General features: G+C 38.9%; 2 protein-coding genes across 4 annotated transcripts; both read right to left on the bottom strand.

Annotated features, from left to right (window-relative positions):
* Window positions 1-2065: 2065 nt before the first annotated feature.
* LOC101470547 (galanin receptor 2a) lies at window positions 2066-9203 on the bottom strand. 2 transcript variants are annotated; one of them, XM_076885950.1, is made up of 2 exons: window positions 9132-9203; window positions 2066-3641 (listed from the first exon to the last, which is right to left on the bottom strand). In XM_076885950.1, exon 2 carries the CDS (start codon window positions 3617-3619, stop codon window positions 2696-2698), a length of 924 nt encoding a protein of 307 aa, XP_076742065.1. In that variant the 5' UTR covers window positions 3620-3641; window positions 9132-9203; the 3' UTR covers window positions 2066-2695. The 2 variants fall into 2 exon arrangements, with proteins under 2 accessions (XP_076742065.1, XP_004563787.3); XM_004563730.3 differs by lacking the exon at window positions 9132-9203 and adding an exon at window positions 4075-4215.
* Window positions 8282-17146, bottom strand: LOC101470254 (parathyroid hormone-related protein-like). Of its 2 annotated transcripts, none has more exons than XM_076885951.1 (3): window positions 16906-17146; window positions 9956-10061; window positions 8282-9438 (listed from the first exon to the last, which is right to left on the bottom strand). In XM_076885951.1, exons 2-3 carry the CDS (start codon window positions 10057-10059, stop codon window positions 9042-9044), a joined length of 501 nt encoding a protein of 166 aa, XP_076742066.1. In that variant the 5' UTR covers window positions 10060-10061; window positions 16906-17146; the 3' UTR covers window positions 8282-9041. The 2 variants fall into 2 exon arrangements, with proteins under 2 accessions (XP_076742066.1, XP_004563786.1); XM_004563729.4 differs by lacking the exon at window positions 16906-17146 and adding an exon at window positions 10226-10638.
* Window positions 17147-18698: the final 1552 nt, after the last annotated feature.

The raw sequence follows: 18698 nt of genomic DNA, 5'->3' as shown, positions 1-18698 counted from the left end.
AATGGGAAATAAACAAAAAACATCACTAGAAATAGGATTATCATTAAACACACAGAGAGGGTAGAAGTTCTTAGTAGTCTTCACAAGGGGTAACACGGGAAGATATCACATCAAAACTGCAAAAACTAAACAACACAGTAAAAACCTAATTACCACAGCAGCAATAACAACAACTACAGTGAATTAAACTGATTTCAAAATAAAATAAAACTTCCATACAACAGGACCTCTGTGACCGGAGGAGTCGTCCCCTGCTGGCCATTAGAGAGGAATTTTAAAGTTGCCTCGTATTTACTTAGTTTTTCATACCTCTGAGCTACATCCATGTTTTCTTAATAGTTTTTGATCTATCCTCATACTTAAAACACACAAATAGCTCTGATCGTATTGGCTATTGTTCCACAAAGGACCAACCAATCGGCTACGACTGCACAACTTATAGCCTGGCAAGCTATTTAATAACCAGACATTGTTACCTATAGTTTTTTCCCTGCTAAATTGTATTAGCATCCTCTAGCTTTGCCACAATAAAGTTATTTTGACAAATGCCATCAGAACAAGTTCTTTATCACTAATCTTCCTCTGAAAACAGTACATTTGTTTTTGCTACACTGAAACACTCTGCGTGCATTCTTTATTGTCTCACCACATACAGCATAGGGACTGACTACTAGCCTTACTGGTCAGTACAAGTCAGGCCAGCTGTACGGTAAAGAGAAGGCCAAAAGTCAGGGGGCAAGCTGACAGAGGGAGGGGCTGGTTGTCTCCTATTACTTGCTGCCAGAACTCAGCCAGCCTCATTATAACTTCTCTCACTCTGCTTTCTGTTTAACCACAACACCTGATACACAGTCATCATCTTACACCCTCCACAAACTTTAGGCCTGTCTCATCAAAGAGTGTGAACATAGATGTGGGCTTTTATCTGGGACCTGTGATCTTTTTGTGAAAGAGAAATATCAACCGCTGTTGGCGGTGCTGCCATGTGGTTAATCAGCAGCTCTTGAAGGGTTGAGCTCATTTTTAAATGAACATTATTGGTAAGGTTTGATTGTGCAGTTAGGATGTGGTTAAACCCCCAGTAAACAGCTGATCGCATCACCTTATATCATGCAGTCACTGCCCTCAGACAATCACAAAACAGCATTAAGAGAAATATCAAATACAAAATCACGCTTACGTGAACTCTCCAGTGTGAGAGTTTGGACCCGAGGCTTTCGAGATGTCACTTTTGATGGCTCAATTGAATTGTGTGAAGGTGAAAGCTGCGGCTGACCTCTGGGTTCTTCATTACATGTAATGTAGTGTAATACTACTGGATCATATAGTCCATATTTAATAGCCATTAGATGCCAAAGTAGCAAAATTTACTGAATGATTTATGGCTGTTTGGAAGAATAGCTGCTCTGTGAATGGAAACCAGATTTGTGGCAGGGTGGATGGAGGGTGGAGGTATGTGCACACATGTGTAGAGAGTAACAGGAAGCAGACCAGCTTTCTCAAATAAATCATTAAATAATTAAATTTCAAGTTTCTCTCCAAGCAATATTCTACTTTCTGTGTACTTTATGACAAAAAAAAAATGAGTATCAATATCAGCTGGTTTCTAGTGAGTCTCCCACCCTGTCAATGAACTCAGTGCCCACCATCTTTGACTGCAGCCTCTGGTGGTAACCTTAATCACACACGAGCTAGTTCTACACCTGCTACAGGTTCTGATTAGAGTGGCCCTCCACCTCAAAGCTGGTCATCAGAGCCGAACAAGGACTACAAATTCCACTTTTTTTCCAGATGGATGAGACTGGAGTGCTTTGAACCACAGGATGAGATCCTCTCTGAATGATATGGAGTACTGTCACAACAGCAACCTGAACACTGCAGCGTGTTTTATGAGGCTTGTTATTATATTCCTAGAAACAGAAGCAAATATTTAAGAGAAACACTGCGGCAAAACAAAAGAAAAAGCAAACTGTGTGCAATCAGTGTCCTGACCTTTTATCCATCTGTTTATTTACTGTTAAAAACATAAAACTACAGAATAATTGAGGTCATCATATTAGTTTTATTCTGAAATTTTAGTGTGTAAGTAGTGAAGGTAACAGTGAAAGATTGTGTACAAAGTTTCTCTTAAAAAAAAGTGAAGGAAAAAATCCAAACAGGGATACAAAAACATTCAAGCTTCATGATGTATTAAGTCTGAAAAACCTCTACATATTTTTACATTTACACCACAAATACAGACGGTTTCTCTAGTGATTGTGATCTCATGATTCTTCTGAATGTGTTTCTGTTAAAACAGATAAATTGTAATCAGATCTGTATTAATCCTCAAACACATTTCAACATGATGGGGAAAGAAAATTGACCCCCCGATGGTGATGGGAAATCACAGTCATTTGTAAAAATAAAGTAGGATATTGTTTCAAAGACAAATCGTCATTAAGATAGCGATACAGAAACTGATTCCTCCTGCTTTTTAAGGCACATAGCAGATGTGTCACGCCTGAAAATAGACTTTTGATGTCTACTTACTTCTATATTTAAAGCGCACACTTGGAATGGGAAACTGAAATAATCACAAATGTCAACAACAGCAACAACTAAAAAAAATGGCAGACACAGCAGAAATTTTGATTTGTACAAACAGTAACTGTAACAAAAAGGTGTCTTCAGCTCACAAACAAATCAGCTGACTCTAAAGGCTGTCTGTGGTAACACTGGTGACCTGCGGCTGCACCCTGTTCCTGTTACAGCTGAAGAGCCAGGCTGCCCTCCTGTGGCGGTAGCGCTTAGACAGCAGCACATAGAGCACTGGGTTGACACAGGGGTGCAGGTATTGGAGCACAGTACAGATAAAGTGGAATATATCCCAAGCCGCTCTGTGGCGATACAGCCCCAGGTACACACACAGCTCCAGCACATAACTAGGCAGCCAGCACACTGAGAAGGTAGCTGCAGCCAAGAAAACCATGACAGAGGCTCTGCGGGTGTTTTTGGCACTGGACACTGACATTACGGGACTCTTGTGGAGAAACAGAGCCAGACGGACATAGTTGAATGCAATGACTAGCATCGGAATAAAGTAGTAAAGTACAAACTGGCTTAGGACCACTTGGTAGTGGTGCTCATGAATGGTTGGAAGGCAGAAGGTGAAGTTCGTCAGGTTTGGGCCCATGCTCTTTTTGGTAGCAAACATTCGCAGAGGCAGGCTAATAAAGAAGCTGAGGGCCCAGACTAAGACAAACATAAGAATGACCAGATCCAGGGTGGGAGGCTGGTACGGGTTGGTGATGATCATGGCTCGGGTCATGGACACAGCGCATAGCGAATAGGTGCTAGCTGCCAGACTGAAGGCTAGCAGGAACTGGTAAACCTTGCAGGAGATGTCACCAAGAGGCCAGGAGTGACTTACAGCAGAGTGCAGTGTGAAAGGGATGAGCAGGAGAGTTAGGAAGTCAGCCAGAGTCATGCTGAACAGAAGGATATCGAGCCGGTTCTTACGCAGTGTGTTGTACTTGGCAAACAAAGAGAAGACCAGCAGGTTGGCACACAGCCCAATGCCCAGGATCACACCACAGGTACAGGCAAAGATTAACCCATAGGTGTTGAGAAAAGCCATGTTGTCATCGGAGTGACATCATCTGTCAGAAAAGAATGACATTTGGATTTTGAGATTTGGGTTAAAAAAGAACAATAAATTAATTAGGGAAATAAAATCCCGATTAATGACTCAACAAACTGAAGTCCTGTTTATATCACATTTACTCTGCTTAATGTTAACACACAAGTGACAGCTTCATCACATGGCACCTGTAAGGCTTGTGTAGACCTACGTGTCACAGTAAATGACACATATATACCAAAACACATATATGATGCAAGGCAGAGTAAATGTACTGATCAACACTTTTGTTTACTGACAAGCCAAATTTATTTCAATATCACTTTAAGACAACGCTGAAAGCTACTAAATATCTACATTTACACTAAATATAGTGTTAAACAAATTAATATGGTTTAACTCAGACGTGATAGCACTGGAAAGAGACATCAGGTTAATCATTTTTTACTTACCATTGTTGTACCTCCATTATTAGCTCATGTCCACAAGTGAACTAACCTCATTATGTAAAATGAAACATTTGCTGGTTTGTATCCCGTTAAAACAAACTGTGAGATGTGAGAGCCTCTAAGGACTCATTACAAAGTGTGATCGCTGAATGTGAAGGCAAGAAAGGCAAACATTACTTGGGCCAGATTGATTCTGGTTGACTAGGTTTAAAGAGAAATGGACTCTGGTCACTCTGGGAGAGATCAGTGATATACAGTGCATACGTGTTTTGTTAGCATTCATGTTTCTTAGTTTTGTTATATGATGTTTGAAGCTCTGTAGTCTAGCAGTACATGAATAGACAACACTGGCCTATTTAGGGACATAAAAGGTGCTTTGTAAAAGGTCTGGTCTGGCAATTAATCATCAAAGCTAACTAGGCACCTATGTAAACCTGAGCAGATGATAAACACACTGATAAATGTGAATGCCCTATAAGATGTGTGGCAACAGCAGCGATGAGCATTGCAAAAGTAAACAGTAGCAGTTTTTCTTTAACCTCTAATCAAACAAAAGTGTTGATCATTTCACTAATGTGATATTTGCAGTACGATAGTGATAAGTTTTACTTGAGGGAAAGATTTCTTTTGCATTTAAAACATGAAAAAGAAAGAAAACGGGGCTACTGCAGTAGGCCTACCCTTGATGGTAGGCCTACTGCAGGAGTTCACAACCAATTCACTGTATTTATATGAAATGTTTAATGTCTGAGTGCGTATGCCCTGTGAGCCAAACACTTCCTGTCAGAAGTCTATTTAGAACTAGAAACGTCTGTTCTTGAACACAAGCAACAGAATGAAAGCTTTTCGAAGATTTGGCAGTTCAAGCTGATATTGTGCCAATTTCACTGTTTTATGTTTGAATGTGATATCTTAGCCCTGAGATGTTTTTCTTGAGATTTTCTTATTATTCATCACAAATGTTCACTTGGACTCAAGGATGAACTGATTAGATTTTATTTTTACTTCATAAAACAAGTTCTTATTCTAATTCTTACAAAAATTTTACACAAATTTCTAATAGGATAAAATGATAAAATAATAATGTTTTAAAACCAAAAGGTCAAAGTTCACCTTCACTACCCCATAAAACACTCCACCACAACTAAGGAACAGAGGGAAAGATGGATTTATGTTATCTATGTTTCGTAAGTAGGCGCAGCAGCGACCTGTCTTTGATGGTAAATGGCCTGCATTTGTATAGCGCTTTTCTAGTCCATAGGACCCCAAAGCGCTTCACACTACATTCAGTCATTCACCCATAGGCAATAGCAAGCTACATTGTAGCCACAGCTGCCCTGGGAAGCACTGACAGAGGCGAGGCTGCCGGACACAGGCGCCACCGGGCCCTCTGACCACCACCAGTAGGCAAACATGGGGTTAGTATCTTGCCCAAGGATATTTGGCATGCAGCCAGGATGCAGCCTGGGATCGAACCACCGACCTTCTGATTATTGGCTGACCTGCTCTGCCACCTGAGCTACAGCCACCCCGATAGCAACAAACTAGCATTAGCTTCACAAGCTTTTCACCAGTACTTACCTGCAGTGTGCATTTGGTTATATGTGTGGACCAAAGAGAGGGAGCAAAATACTGACAACTCTACATCAAATGTAACCTGAGAGAATATAAAGATAAATGCATGAATATAAATGTGCTTACCTCTCTCTTTACCACTAGTCTTTGGTGTATTATAAACCATCTTTTGCTCGTATTATGTTTTTTTGATGTTTTGTTTTTGTTTTCTCTTGTTTTGTTGTTTTTCTAATCCCATAATATGGCCAGTGAGCAATGTCAAAAAAAACCCCACCTAGCTCATTGATTATGTTCTCTGTTCTTTCACGTCTATAGATATTAATTTTTCTCTGCACTGTTTGATTTCTTCAGTGTGAGCTGCAGGCTCCTAACGGTGGCTTTATCAGGCTTTCCACAGCTTTTATGACTCATTTTAGCTAATGGTGTACACTGCTGCTCTTAGTTCAGGATAGCTGACGTCGATGCATCTGCTAACCCCTCCATTATCGGTGTCTGTATCTTACGTTCAGTGGCTGTTAAAGTGCCACGTGTTCTCAAGTGGAACATTAACAGCTTCATTGTGTTCTGTTCATGCCGAAAGTCAACAACACTGTTTTTCACGCTGCTACCTTCAGCAAACATTTTAAACGTCTGTTTTGACCCAAATGTTACACTTACTATTATTCGTACTATTTTATCTTGATAATAATACAGCATTTGTAACTATTTTTCAAAGACTTTGAGGGAAAACTTACTATGAGCACTATAATAGCAATATAATATAATAATTAATCAGTTATTGGATAAACGTTTTTTCAGACAATGTTGTAATCTTATATGATTCACAGAATTCATGGAATATGTTTCTATTCTGAAGTGCTGGTTAAAATAAAAAAAGCAACTTGGTAGTGATCTCAAAGGCAACACACGGTCACAATAGGCTCTTAAAAATTGCATTTTCTAGCTCAGATTAGTTATTGATGATGCAAATAATCCCTTGTGTTGTCAGAAAATGTATATATTGCATACATACATCTGTAGGATATAAAAGAGTACTGAACGCCAAGTTTACTTATAATGGGTTGGATCCCCTTTTGCTCTCAGAACTGCCTTAACTTTTTATGTTAAAGATGCTCCTCAGGAATTTTGGTCCACGTTGACATGACAACATCACACAATTGCTGCAGATTGGTGATGTGAATCTCCTGTTTCATCACATGCCAAAGGTGGTCCAGCAGGTAGAGATCTGGTGACTGTGGAGGCTGGTGAGTGCAGTGAACTAATGATCACATTCAAGAAACCAGTTTAAGATGATCTGAGCAAGTTATCCTGCTGGGAACAACCATTAGAAGACGGGTACACTGTGAAAAAGCGATTACTGGGTAACATTACTCAGGCTGTGGGATACAAGTGATGCTCACTTCATTTCTAAGGGGCTCAAGTGTGACAAGACGATATCCCTAACACCATTATACCACCAGCAGCTGGAACCATTGATACCATTGATGGAGCCATGCTCTCATGTTGTTAATGCCAGATTCTAGTCCTACCATCCAAATGCTGCAGCAGAAACCTAGACTCATCAGACCAGGCAACATTTTTCAACTATTTTATTGTCTAGTTTTTGTGAAGTTGTGTAATTTCTATCCTTGGGTTTTTGCTCTTAGCACAGCACTTGGTGTGGGCTTCATCAAAGGTTGATTTGTGGTGCTGTGTGAGTGTATTTCCAATCTAACCATTCTCTGATCTCTGGCATCAAAAAGGCATTTCTTACCCAGAGAACTGCCACTCAGTGAGTATTTTCTCTTTTTTAGACTATTCTTTGTAAACCCAAGAGATGTTTGTGTTGGAAAATTCCAGTAGACCATCAGTTTTTGAAATATTCAGACCTGGCTATTTGGCACCAACAACCATGCCACGTTCGGAGTCACTTAAATCACCTTGCTTCCCCATTCTTAAACTTGAGCTTTAGCAGGTCATTCAGGTCATCGTGCCCATGGCTAAATACACAAGGTGTGACTGGTTTATTAGATAGTTGCATTTGTGAGTAGCTCAACATATCTACCTAACAAGTTGGCCATTGAGTTTAGGATTTCTAGGTGATACAGACCGACACAGTTCACTGCATCATAATGTTGTAGTGTGACACCCACGAGGAGCTGGCAATGCCTGGTTAAAGGGGGATATTTTGCTGATAATCATATGATCAGGTCTGTGGTAAAAAACTAAAAATAAAATGTTTTTTTCATGTTTTTTCTTAATTCATCCTCTCTAAAGACTTGAGCTGTGACTTGAACCATGGTTTTAGAGGATTATTAGTCTCTTAGTAATTTGCCATTTCTAAATTTTCTCTTATTTTCTACATTTGTATAATTTGAATAACAAATTCACAATTATCAGTGCCTTTATACGCTTCTTTTTCTCTTTTTTTTTTTGTTTTTGCTTTATTTTGGTCTCACAGTCAAAAATTAAATATTAAAAATATTAAATGCTTTATTTTTAGAAGGAGTCCCAATTAATCAAATTATTTGAATAATTTTTCTCAGCAAATCATTTTGGCTCTTTCTTAATGCCAGATTTTCCATTTGAGCTGCATATATCCTGGTAATAAAGACACAGAGAATAAAAAAAATAGCTCTAAGGACTACATATTTAATGTTTGAATAACTGGAAAATTATACAGTATGCCCTCAGTGCACGTGCAGAACATTATCCAGTAGATGATTCTGGCTTAATGTAAAAGAAAAATCCAATGTTAAGTGATTGAAGTGGGTTTAATGAAGCGTACGCTGAGTTATCTAAGGTGTGAAAGAAAAGCAGGACCATCATAGAAAAAAAAATTACTAAACCATAATCTCAACCACAAAAGAACATATACAGGATATAGCTAAAGTGCATTATGGGATTTAGTCAGCAGCACTGAAATACATTCACAAAATAAATATACATTTTAAAGTACAATAAATTATGAACTGATGTATTCATTGACCAGTTTGTTGTGTGTAAGTCCGTAACGGTCAGCACTCAGAGCCAAACAAAAAGCAGGGTGCCCAGCATCGCATTATTTGTAGAAGTTATCATGTATAGGAAATAAATACTTCCTCCCGTGCTCTTGCATACATCTGAAACTACAAAACATATCACTGCTTGGAAGTATATCAGGGCTGCAGAGTTGTAAAGATTTTCCAAATAAATATGGACCTAAGCAGGTGTTACCATGAAACTAAAATGAAGTGTGAGATTGTTTTACAGCAAAAATACAAACAACAAAGCCAAATATTAATATACAAGCACAAACTCAGGGTTAAGATATAAAGTGACTGAGTCTGGCATCGTTAGTCTGTCAGGCATCAGTCAGCCTGCGTCAGTGTCTTAGTGCAGTACATAAAGGGTACTGTTTTTTTAATTTTTTGCTTTTAGATAGCCATCCGTGGTGGCGCCTTTGTTAGAACAGACCGTGCTCGCCTCCTCTTCTTATCGTTTTCTCTACGCCGGCCCAGCCTCACCTTTTTTTTCCTCTTGGTGGCAACTTTAAGTGACTCCTTATAAGCCTGAGCTTTGTTGGTCTCCTGAGGGAGGTTAGGGCCCACTCTGTCCTGCCTGAACCTGTCAGAGAGATCTTTGGTGGCCCCCGAGGGCTTCTGGTGGTTTCCACTGAAGCTTTGGCTCGAGGTTCTGCTTTGTGCAGGTGGAGCACGATCATCAGCCGTGTGCACCTCCTCCAGCAGCTCGTGTAGCCACATGCGGCGCGTGTACTCATGTATGGTGCGGCCCTTATCATGCATCAGCTGGGCATGGCCTACTGACCTCTTCCTTACAGCAAAAAAAAAAAGTGCCAAAGTTAGATTAAATTGTATCAAAAACAAAGGTAGTAAAAAAGCCACATGGTGGACTATTAGAAATCCGTTTCAGTCTCTGATATCTCTTAGATTACTGCTGAACATTAATCCCAGAGGAATATATCATTTCCTCTGGGATTAATAAAGTGTCTGATTCTCAGTCAGTCATTTAAGAACTTTTTTTGTTCCAACTTTAAATTTTATTTGACATCTCAGTGTTAAGTTAATAGAAGAAGTGGTTGGCTATTATAAATTTTAGGTCAGGCTTTATGAAACCTCAATACAGTAGGTGGCAGCATAAACAAGTGTGAGAGCTGTCACTAATCTGAGTTTGATATGGACCTAAAACAGAGAAAACATCCCATGCCTTACTTTAAAATATTCAAACTGCAGAAAATCTCAAATATTTTTTTCTTAAATTGCTAGCTTTTCGAAATCTTGCATAGAATTTGTTTATTCGTTTTTTTAAAGGTATCACAAAGGTAACTCACATTCTGCTACTAAGTGCATCAACTGGTCTCCCATCGAGAGTCACCGGAGAGCACAGCAAGAACACAGCCAGACTCCACTGATGAAGCACGACTATAGAGCACATCCCTGAGGCAAAAACGTAAGCAACACAATGAATATCATCAGTCTCTCTAATGAGTAATGAATTAATCCTAAACTGTGTCTGTTTTTTCAGTAGAGTTCGTTTCATCTGAAAAATGACACACACAGCCTTTAAACAGTCCTCTAAAAATATAAACATTTAAACTTACTTTGTTTCCAGTGAAAATCCCCCCAAAAAACCGTAAGCTCTTAAGTGTTGATGTTCTTGCAAAAATGATTTCACAAAAAAGATGTGTGAAAATTAATGTGCCAAACACAGTTTGGCCCATTCAGAACTTGTGAGCAGATCCATTGGTGTAAATGTAGCCTAGGGAAATCCCCTCCGAGTCGACTCCATTAATTTGCCTCCCAACAGTGTGTGTTAAGCTATTTATAACTTCCCAGTGTCCGAATAAAAGTGGGATAAAGATAGAAAGAAGAGAAGCCCATCAGCTGCAGAGCCACAACTCTGCTCAGTCCTGCAGTAATCTCATGTGAAGTCGCACTGAAGCATCATCTGCGGTAGTCAGAGCTGCTGAGCCGAGCTGAGAGCTCTGTGTGTGAGCCTGTGTGAGTCCGTGTGAGAACAGGCACTGAGAGAAAGTCAAACTCCTCTTTGGGTGAAGATGCATGCGCTACCTCAGCCCCTACCCATTAAGTCCAGTGCTAACACCCTGCCCAACCTCCCAACCCTCACCTCACTCTCACTCCCCACCAACCCTTCACTCACACCTGCTGTGACATGAACGTGGCACTGATGCAAAGTCCAGTCATACAACAAACAGCGTACTGAAAAAAAACTAATGAATAAACATATATTTAGAGGAATTTCTATGGAATTTCGCCATACTTTCAAAATGCAGTCTACTAGTATATTTTCATTGGGTGCTCAGAAATGACAGGTGTGCACCAGTGTAGGTAATCATGAGTTACCAAGCAGAGAGTGAATGGTATAAGGGGAGGGGCAGGGTTACTCCAAAGTAAACAGCCAGGCCTAACCACTTTCCCAGGGGAGAATGACCATAACCTCAGAGAAACCCAACCCACAGCCTCTCACTGCAGACCATTCAGTTCACCTCCACTCTGCCTCTGCAAACCAGCTCACCACCAAATGGTTACAGTGGGTTCTGAGGTATCTTTCATATTCAGCTCATAATGAGACTACTGAGGTTTGCATTAAGGCAGCTGTATACAACCTGAGGTTCACTATGCATATTCAGGTGCTGAACCGAGTCTCGAGTGCCTAGTGATTTAATAAATGCACTTGTTAAAGCTTGGCACTCTCACATAAGAGGTGCCTCTGTGACTAAAAGTGCATGTATTTTTAGTCTCACATTGACAGACAGTGCATCATGTCCCAAGTGTGGAAGTGCATGCAGCAAGAAGGAGTGTCTTTTTTAAATATAATGCATTGCTTATATTTGAACCTTTGTTTTTTGTTTTTTCTGAAAAGCCTGATGTACACAATCAGACACTTGCAGTGCTACTGTGAGCAATAAATTGTGCAGAAATACCAGATGTAGCAAAAATAATAAAAAATTAAAACTCAAATATACAAATTGACATTCAATCTTCAAGTGCCCCAAGTTTCAGTAACATTAGAGTTTCAAAATAATATGAATTTTCTAGCAATTATTTCATGGGTCAGGTTTTACAGTGTTAATTTGAACTACAACTCCTGTCACCATTTGAAAAGCTGGGCTAAAAAATAAGTGAAAATTACATTCATTTATAATTTACTAGACCAGTATGCAAACAAAGAAGTTTTTGGAATAGTTTCTTAATTTGATGATTTTTATATAATTGCACATCTCACAAAACAGATATATTTATGTTTTATCAAACATGCTACCAGTGCCACGCTAAAGTCCTAAATGCGGCACAGCTATTTGTATTGAGCTAAATAGAACTCTACTGTTTTTACAAGCTTTGTCACTTGTTTTTTATCTTTAATCATGCATGCTTTGTCTGGTATCTGTGACAGCAGGCTAATGTTTCTGTATGTTTATGACAAAGCACATCACTAGATGCTAGCAATAGAGTTAACATAGCATGGAGGAAGCTAAAAGCCAAGGGTCCTCTAGTTTAAAGTTTGCACTGCTATGCCAACAACTTTTGTTTGATTGCAAATTTTTGACTTACCTGGAGTTTGCATGGCTCACTAGTTCAGATGGTGCTTTCCCTGTTGGCTTCTTTCATCCATGCTTACGTTTGTAACATTTCGTCAGGAAGATTTTATTACACATGTGACCATGTTTTGTTGTCACCTCAGTTAATATCCTATTGCCGGTTACTTATGAGCTCAACTCCACAAGATGAGGTGCACTCGCAGTAAAAGCATGTAAGTGAGAAACTACCATGACCATAAATGACTGCTGTATGCATAAAGACTCTCACACTAAGCTGAAATCAGACTAATGGAAAATAAATATTAATAAAAGTTGTTAAATAGGAAATCCATATTTAAATTTTTTATTAGACCCCTTGTCATAATGTAATTTTTGTCGTCTGCTTGCAGAGTGAAATAAAGCCTCTTGATTTATTAATCGAATCTGGAATCGGCATATTTTAGAAATCTATATACTGTTAGCATTTATCTAGTTTACTATTCATATTTTGTTCTTTCCTGTTTATATTATGCACACCTGTATTTTAAGCCTTTTAGTTTGTGTTCTCCTTACTGTTTTATAAAGTCTATTATTTGTACTTTGTTTCCTCAGTGTTCTTTTTGTTCAGCGAGTCTGTGTCTGTGTATAAAAGTTGTCCTTTGAGTTAGATTCAAGTTTACTTTGGTAGTTAGTTGTGTCCTGTGTTGAGTTTACTTCCTCCCCTCCCTCACTGTCTTGATTGTCTACAGCTATGTCTAGTTTGGTCCCCTCTATATTCTTGCTTTTTGGACTTTGTGTCTCTGAGTCTTGACCTGGGCTAATGAAAACGGTTGCTTTCTGTTTTCTTACTCTGTCTCCTGTGTTTTGGGTCCTTTTAAAAGACTTCCCTATAACATCAGCTGTCTGACTAACAGTCAGACAGTTTGTACATAACTCCAGATTTAGTCTTTTCTTTCTTAAATATTGTTTAGGTTGCTGGGATATTTGAATTGCTTTACTGATGAATTTTGTCACGCACTATTTGGTTTTCTTTCTTTTCATTTGGATTTTGAAACCCAGCATTGTGCCTGCAGTTTATTACAATAATAATCAGCACTTATTCAAATGCTGGTTATGTAAGTCTAAATGTAAGTCTTTTTTTTATTATGTAAAAAAATGCAATGTAATGTACACGATGAACAGACTCCACAATTGTTCATCTATTAATATTTATATATTATTTCTAAGGCAGTAAATACAGTTTATTCAAAATCCTGAGTCATTTATGTAGTTGCTGTAGCTTGCTGTTTTACTGGATGGAATAACTGGCATTTATCCTCATGAAAAGGAACCATAAATAATTTCTGTGTGCAGTGATGATTACTAGAATCACTTCAGGGCAGTCTGGAGACCAGTTGGTGGTAAATTATTTAATAGAGGGCTCTGTATTTTACAAGCAGTCATGATTCAGTTCAGCAAGGTGTCCAGAAAGGGTTTGGGGCTAGGACAAATATATGGCGGACCCCCCTGCTGTCTCCCAAATTTTAGCTTTCTTCTCCTGCCAGTGAGTCTGCCCCAAACTTCCAACACTTAAACATTTGGTAGGGAAAAAATACCTCATCTGATTCCGTTCTGCAAAGACTTTACCTACAAGAAATATGAAAAAAATCCCATTTCCTGGCAGACTGCAGCATATGGAATAGGAGCCAGGAAAGCTGCTTTTGATTCATGCTAAATTGCACTCTCAACACAGAACAGTATTCCTGTCGGTTTTTCATCCTTTTCACTTTGCCCCTACTTTACATTCGCACATACAGAACATATACACACCCGCCCACTCTACTTTCAAAAAATGTGGAACCAACCGGCATTGACACACATTGCATTCACAGAAACACCTTCATTTCATCTTTAAATTCAGAGTTCATCATCTATTTTTAGATGCTTTTTACCCATTGCCTGCACTGGCCCACCCTATTAGGTCATAAATCCTGTCTCAAGATGCAGTCACAGTTCCTGCTTTTGTTGTGGAGTTGCATTCAGAGTCACCATGTGGATGTATGATTTTGATTTTAGCAGTTCCCTATGATCGCAGTCAACATCCTTTATTATATTATAACTATCTCAAAGTTCGTCTTTAACTCTGAATGCTGTTTGTTCTTTAAGAGGGATTAAAACATTTTAGCAAAAATAAAAGCAGTAGAATTTCTTTTTAACATCTGTAGTTTAGTATAAGCTTGTTTGATATAAATATGTGACAATAATCAGCTGCAATGAATAAAGTTTTAAGTTTTAATGTGTGTTTGATAATGGTTCCTTTATTACGCAGTCTGGACTTTGATCGTTTGACCATTTGTTCACATGAGAACTTCAGGTTTGTTATCCTGGAAAACCTCACTTGAAGAATGACTTTTGCAGAGTTACTTTCCCCTCTTAATGGTTTTTTAACGGCGAATTTCTGTATGGACCATTTCAGTTAGTTCATCTGAGGCATGCTTCATAATGTCGAATTGTGGGAAGTTGGAGGAGTTTTCTGCAGATCATTCACACCTAACAATCATAACTGTCATCCAAGGAATGCTCTTTATTCCTTTTTACCTTCAGCTATTTTCATCAGCTCGGCTACAGGGGCCCATTTTTATTCACAAGTACTCCTGAGGCAAAATGTTAAATTGATCCGCTCTGTTTTCTTTGCGTTTGGTGGTTTATTGATGCTTAAATCGTCACTTATTTAAGAGCAGGTTTTGAATATCAAGCACATACTTTAGTGAATAAAATGAAATCTGTATTAAGTTGAGTTTACTTTTTTTTTAACAAACTCACTTAAAATGGGGGAACTTTTAAAAATGCATATGAAGTGTAACTATCATGTTTATAAGTCCTAGGGATGTGGCACATTTAATGCATTGTTTTTGCACTGTATGATCATGAGATTTTAATAATATAAGCATCAAATTGACCAAATCCCCCCACCCTGCCCTGACCTGTATTATTGAGCTTCTAGAATGTCAGAAAAAATTTGGCACACTGTGTTAAATGTAAATAAAAATGGAACCCAATGACTTTCTAATCTCAAAACCAACATTTGGTCAAATGCTTAAATTGAGAGGAAACAAAATGTAGAAAAATAAGGTCATTTTGGATTTGATGGCAGCACCATGTCTCAGAAAGTTGGGTTAGGATCAACAAAAGTCTTGAAAATAAGTTGTACTACAAAAAAATAAAACAGCTGGGGGAACATTTTTGCAGCCAATTAGAGTAACTGAGAACAGGTCAGTAACATGAGTATGAAAAGTATTAAGAGTGCACATTAGTTTTTCAACAGTAAAGACAGGCAGTGGTTTACCAGTCTACAAAAACTGCGTCTACAAATAATGTTCCTCAACATACAACAGTAAAGACTTTGAATACCTAATTATTTACTAGGGGTGCAACGATACACAAAATTCACGGTTCGGTTCGGTTCGATACTTTGGTGTCACGGTTCGATATTTTTTCGATACAAAAAAATGTTCATGCCTTTTTAATTTGTCATTTATTAAAATTATAAATATATATTTTAACTCAAAAGTACAGTTTTTAAATTTAACCCTAACCCTTGTGCGTGTTTTTTATTTTGACAGCGAATGCGCACCTGCGGACCACTTATGTGCAGCCCTGGTTATTTAGCTCGTCATATTGCAGCCACAGAAATTCTTTTGTCCATGAAACCATAAAGCTGCACTTTCTTTTTGCCTTATAGTCTGATTTGTCATAACTTCTCCGTTTTGTGGTAAGCTTTTCTTTGGCTGTCACTTCTTCACCCTGACCTGTCTTATTTGGCTCAGCAGAACTAAAATATATATCCTGCTGCTTTTACACACGCACTCACATAAGCTCAGCGATTCTCTGCGCGATCAACCTCTCACATGTTTAAGCTGCGGGAGATTTCACTTGTCATGTTTGCATAGTAAGCTAACGATTAATAAGACGATGTCAGAGGAATTGGTGCACAAATTATCATCACTCACAGATCAGTGCTGTCGCTCTCTATACACAGTTCGCACGATTGCAAAGTGAAAGCAAAAAAACAAGCGCAAATTCAAACGCGACTTCAATATGTCACATATTGACAGTGGCTCACCGATGCCAATGACATAATTACCCAGCTACATTTCCGAAAGAATGCAAAAGCATTGACATATATTTTTCCTTCCTACAATAGCCCGACGGGCAGGGAAGAGATAGATTTTGGTACCCCGACTGAAAAAAATCGCTAGCCCCAGGACGTCGGGCTAGCGATATTGCAAGCCCTGTATCTGATTGAGGAATCACTCATCTTTGGAAAAGAGAGTTTATTACAGAGAAATGGCTCTTTCCAAAATAAAAGCTATACTATCCGCTTCTTCTGGGCTATATTCTCAGCAGCATAAGGAGAATCATGTGCTAACAGCTGTCTAAATGACTCGGCTAAAGTTAGTAGCATGCTTGCTTTTTTTTGTCTGCTTCCACTTGTCTTTGCACTAGGATGATGTCGGCGTAAATGTGCAGTCATATTCGTTGTGTTCCCACTAGTGCTTTCAGGTTAATCTCGTTGAAATGACCTTAACGCCACAACACGGCAAATCTCCGTTAACGAGCTACCGCCGATCGCCCGTGCATGGGGCTAGACGGCCAACACGTTAACGAGCTAACTGCGCTAACACACTAGTTCCCACCCATGTAATTGAGCATTGCATGGCACATCCAACATACTGTTTTACTTTAGTCCATGACTCGCTTACCTTCAGGGTCATACGTCACATGAAAACCAAAATAATTCCAAACGCCAGATCTGAATGAGGGTGGGGGAGGTCCATGTTGCAAGGAGAGCTTAACTTCTGTCTTGCTAGCTTGCCCTGCGCTCTTCCTTCTGACTATGCTGTCTGTGTTGAGCGCTCAGTGGATCTGCGCTCAACAGTGCAGCCTAGGCGGAGTAGTCGAACGCAGATTCACTGAGCGCTCAACACAGACAGCATCGTCAGAAGGAAAGTTGATAAAATAAATTACAAATGTTGTATTGTTCGATACATATGCGTCCCGAACCGAAAGCACTGTATCGAACGGTTCAATATCGATACGAATATCGTTGCACCCCTATTATTTACAGCACATAATGTCATCAAATGATACTGAGAATCTAGAAAAATCTCTGTGTGGAAGGGACAAGGTGGAAAATCAGGCATGAAAATCACTGCATGGGCTCAGGAACACTTTCAGTTCACCGTGACAATGTTCACAAAAAGGCAGAGTAAAGCTCTATCATGCAAAGAAGAAGCACGTGTGGACAAGATCCAAGTTTTAGAATATGAGAGGTGAAAACTGAAGTCTGGGAGTGCCAACTACATGACATCTTTTCCGGCAAAGTCATTTTTCAGTCTCTCACTTTGTAGATGGTCCCTGTACACTCATTTCGCAGACAGCTCCACATGGACACAAGGAGAAAGGAGAACAATATAGAATTTTTACGACTCATACCGATATTTGGTGATTTAAAAATCAGCCGATGTTTTTTTCCTTCAGACACACAAAACATACACAGATTTCCCTAATATTTGCCATTGCTAAGATCACAAGGCAATGCAGTTTAAAAAATAATCGTTTATTGTCACAAGTCTACTCATTTACTGGCCAGCTCTGCTCGGATGAGCTGGTTGTTGTGTTTGTGGAGTTTCAAACAGGTGGTGCTAACAGAGAAAACACAGAGTGCCCCCTGATGGAAAAATTACGGAACATCAACACTCACAGCATCTCTTCTTTACCTTATAATATTTGTATTAATTGGCCATTATAAATGTCAATACTGATATATCAGGAAATAGCCAACATCGGGATCTTAAAGTTGTTCTTGTTTACCAGATTGGAGGATGACTTGTTTTATTTTAAACAAGCTCATAGTTTGTTGTCTGCCTTAATGATATAATTTGAAAGTGGTGTTATTGATCTTTGAAGAGGTTCAAATATGATACATTTTTTTCCAACTTACGTAAAAACTATTTTTTTAAAAATAAACCCTTCCCATTACCCAGCCCTTGTGTAAAGTTTGACAATGATATGGCTTAATTTATCTCTCATTATAATGTGCCAACATGATCAAGGTCTGCAGCTATTGTGCAACGACATGATCAGCTTGTTGGTTTTCCATTTGGCTGTAATAGAGTTCAGAGTTCCTCTTTGGAGAAAATGGCTGGAATAGTCATAGTTTTTGGCCTTGCAGAATTCACCCCAAGTTTTAAATTCAGGATTTGTTGCCATCCTCCATCCATCCTCAAGATATGCAGGAGGTTAGGTTAATTGCTGGTTCTAAATTGACTTTAGGTGTGATCAGATGGATGGATGGATGTTTACTGTAATTTCTTTGTGTCAGTCGCTGAAAAAAACGGGATCCCAACAATACTGTGAATGTAGCTCAGGGTGTTTAACACTGTATTTCACACCTCAATCTCCATTGTATAACATATATCAATTCACAGCTTTTGGGTTATTTTCCAGCTGCAAATACAGACTTTCACCCACAATGCACAATGGCCTGTTCAGT

The sequence above is a fragment of the Maylandia zebra genome, linkage group LG7 (genome assembly GCF_041146795.1).
Source record: "Maylandia zebra isolate NMK-2024a linkage group LG7, Mzebra_GT3a, whole genome shotgun sequence".
Classification (NCBI taxonomy): Eukaryota; Metazoa; Chordata; class Actinopteri; order Cichliformes; family Cichlidae; genus Maylandia; species Maylandia zebra.
This window is presented reverse-complemented; position numbering and strand designations above follow the sequence as displayed.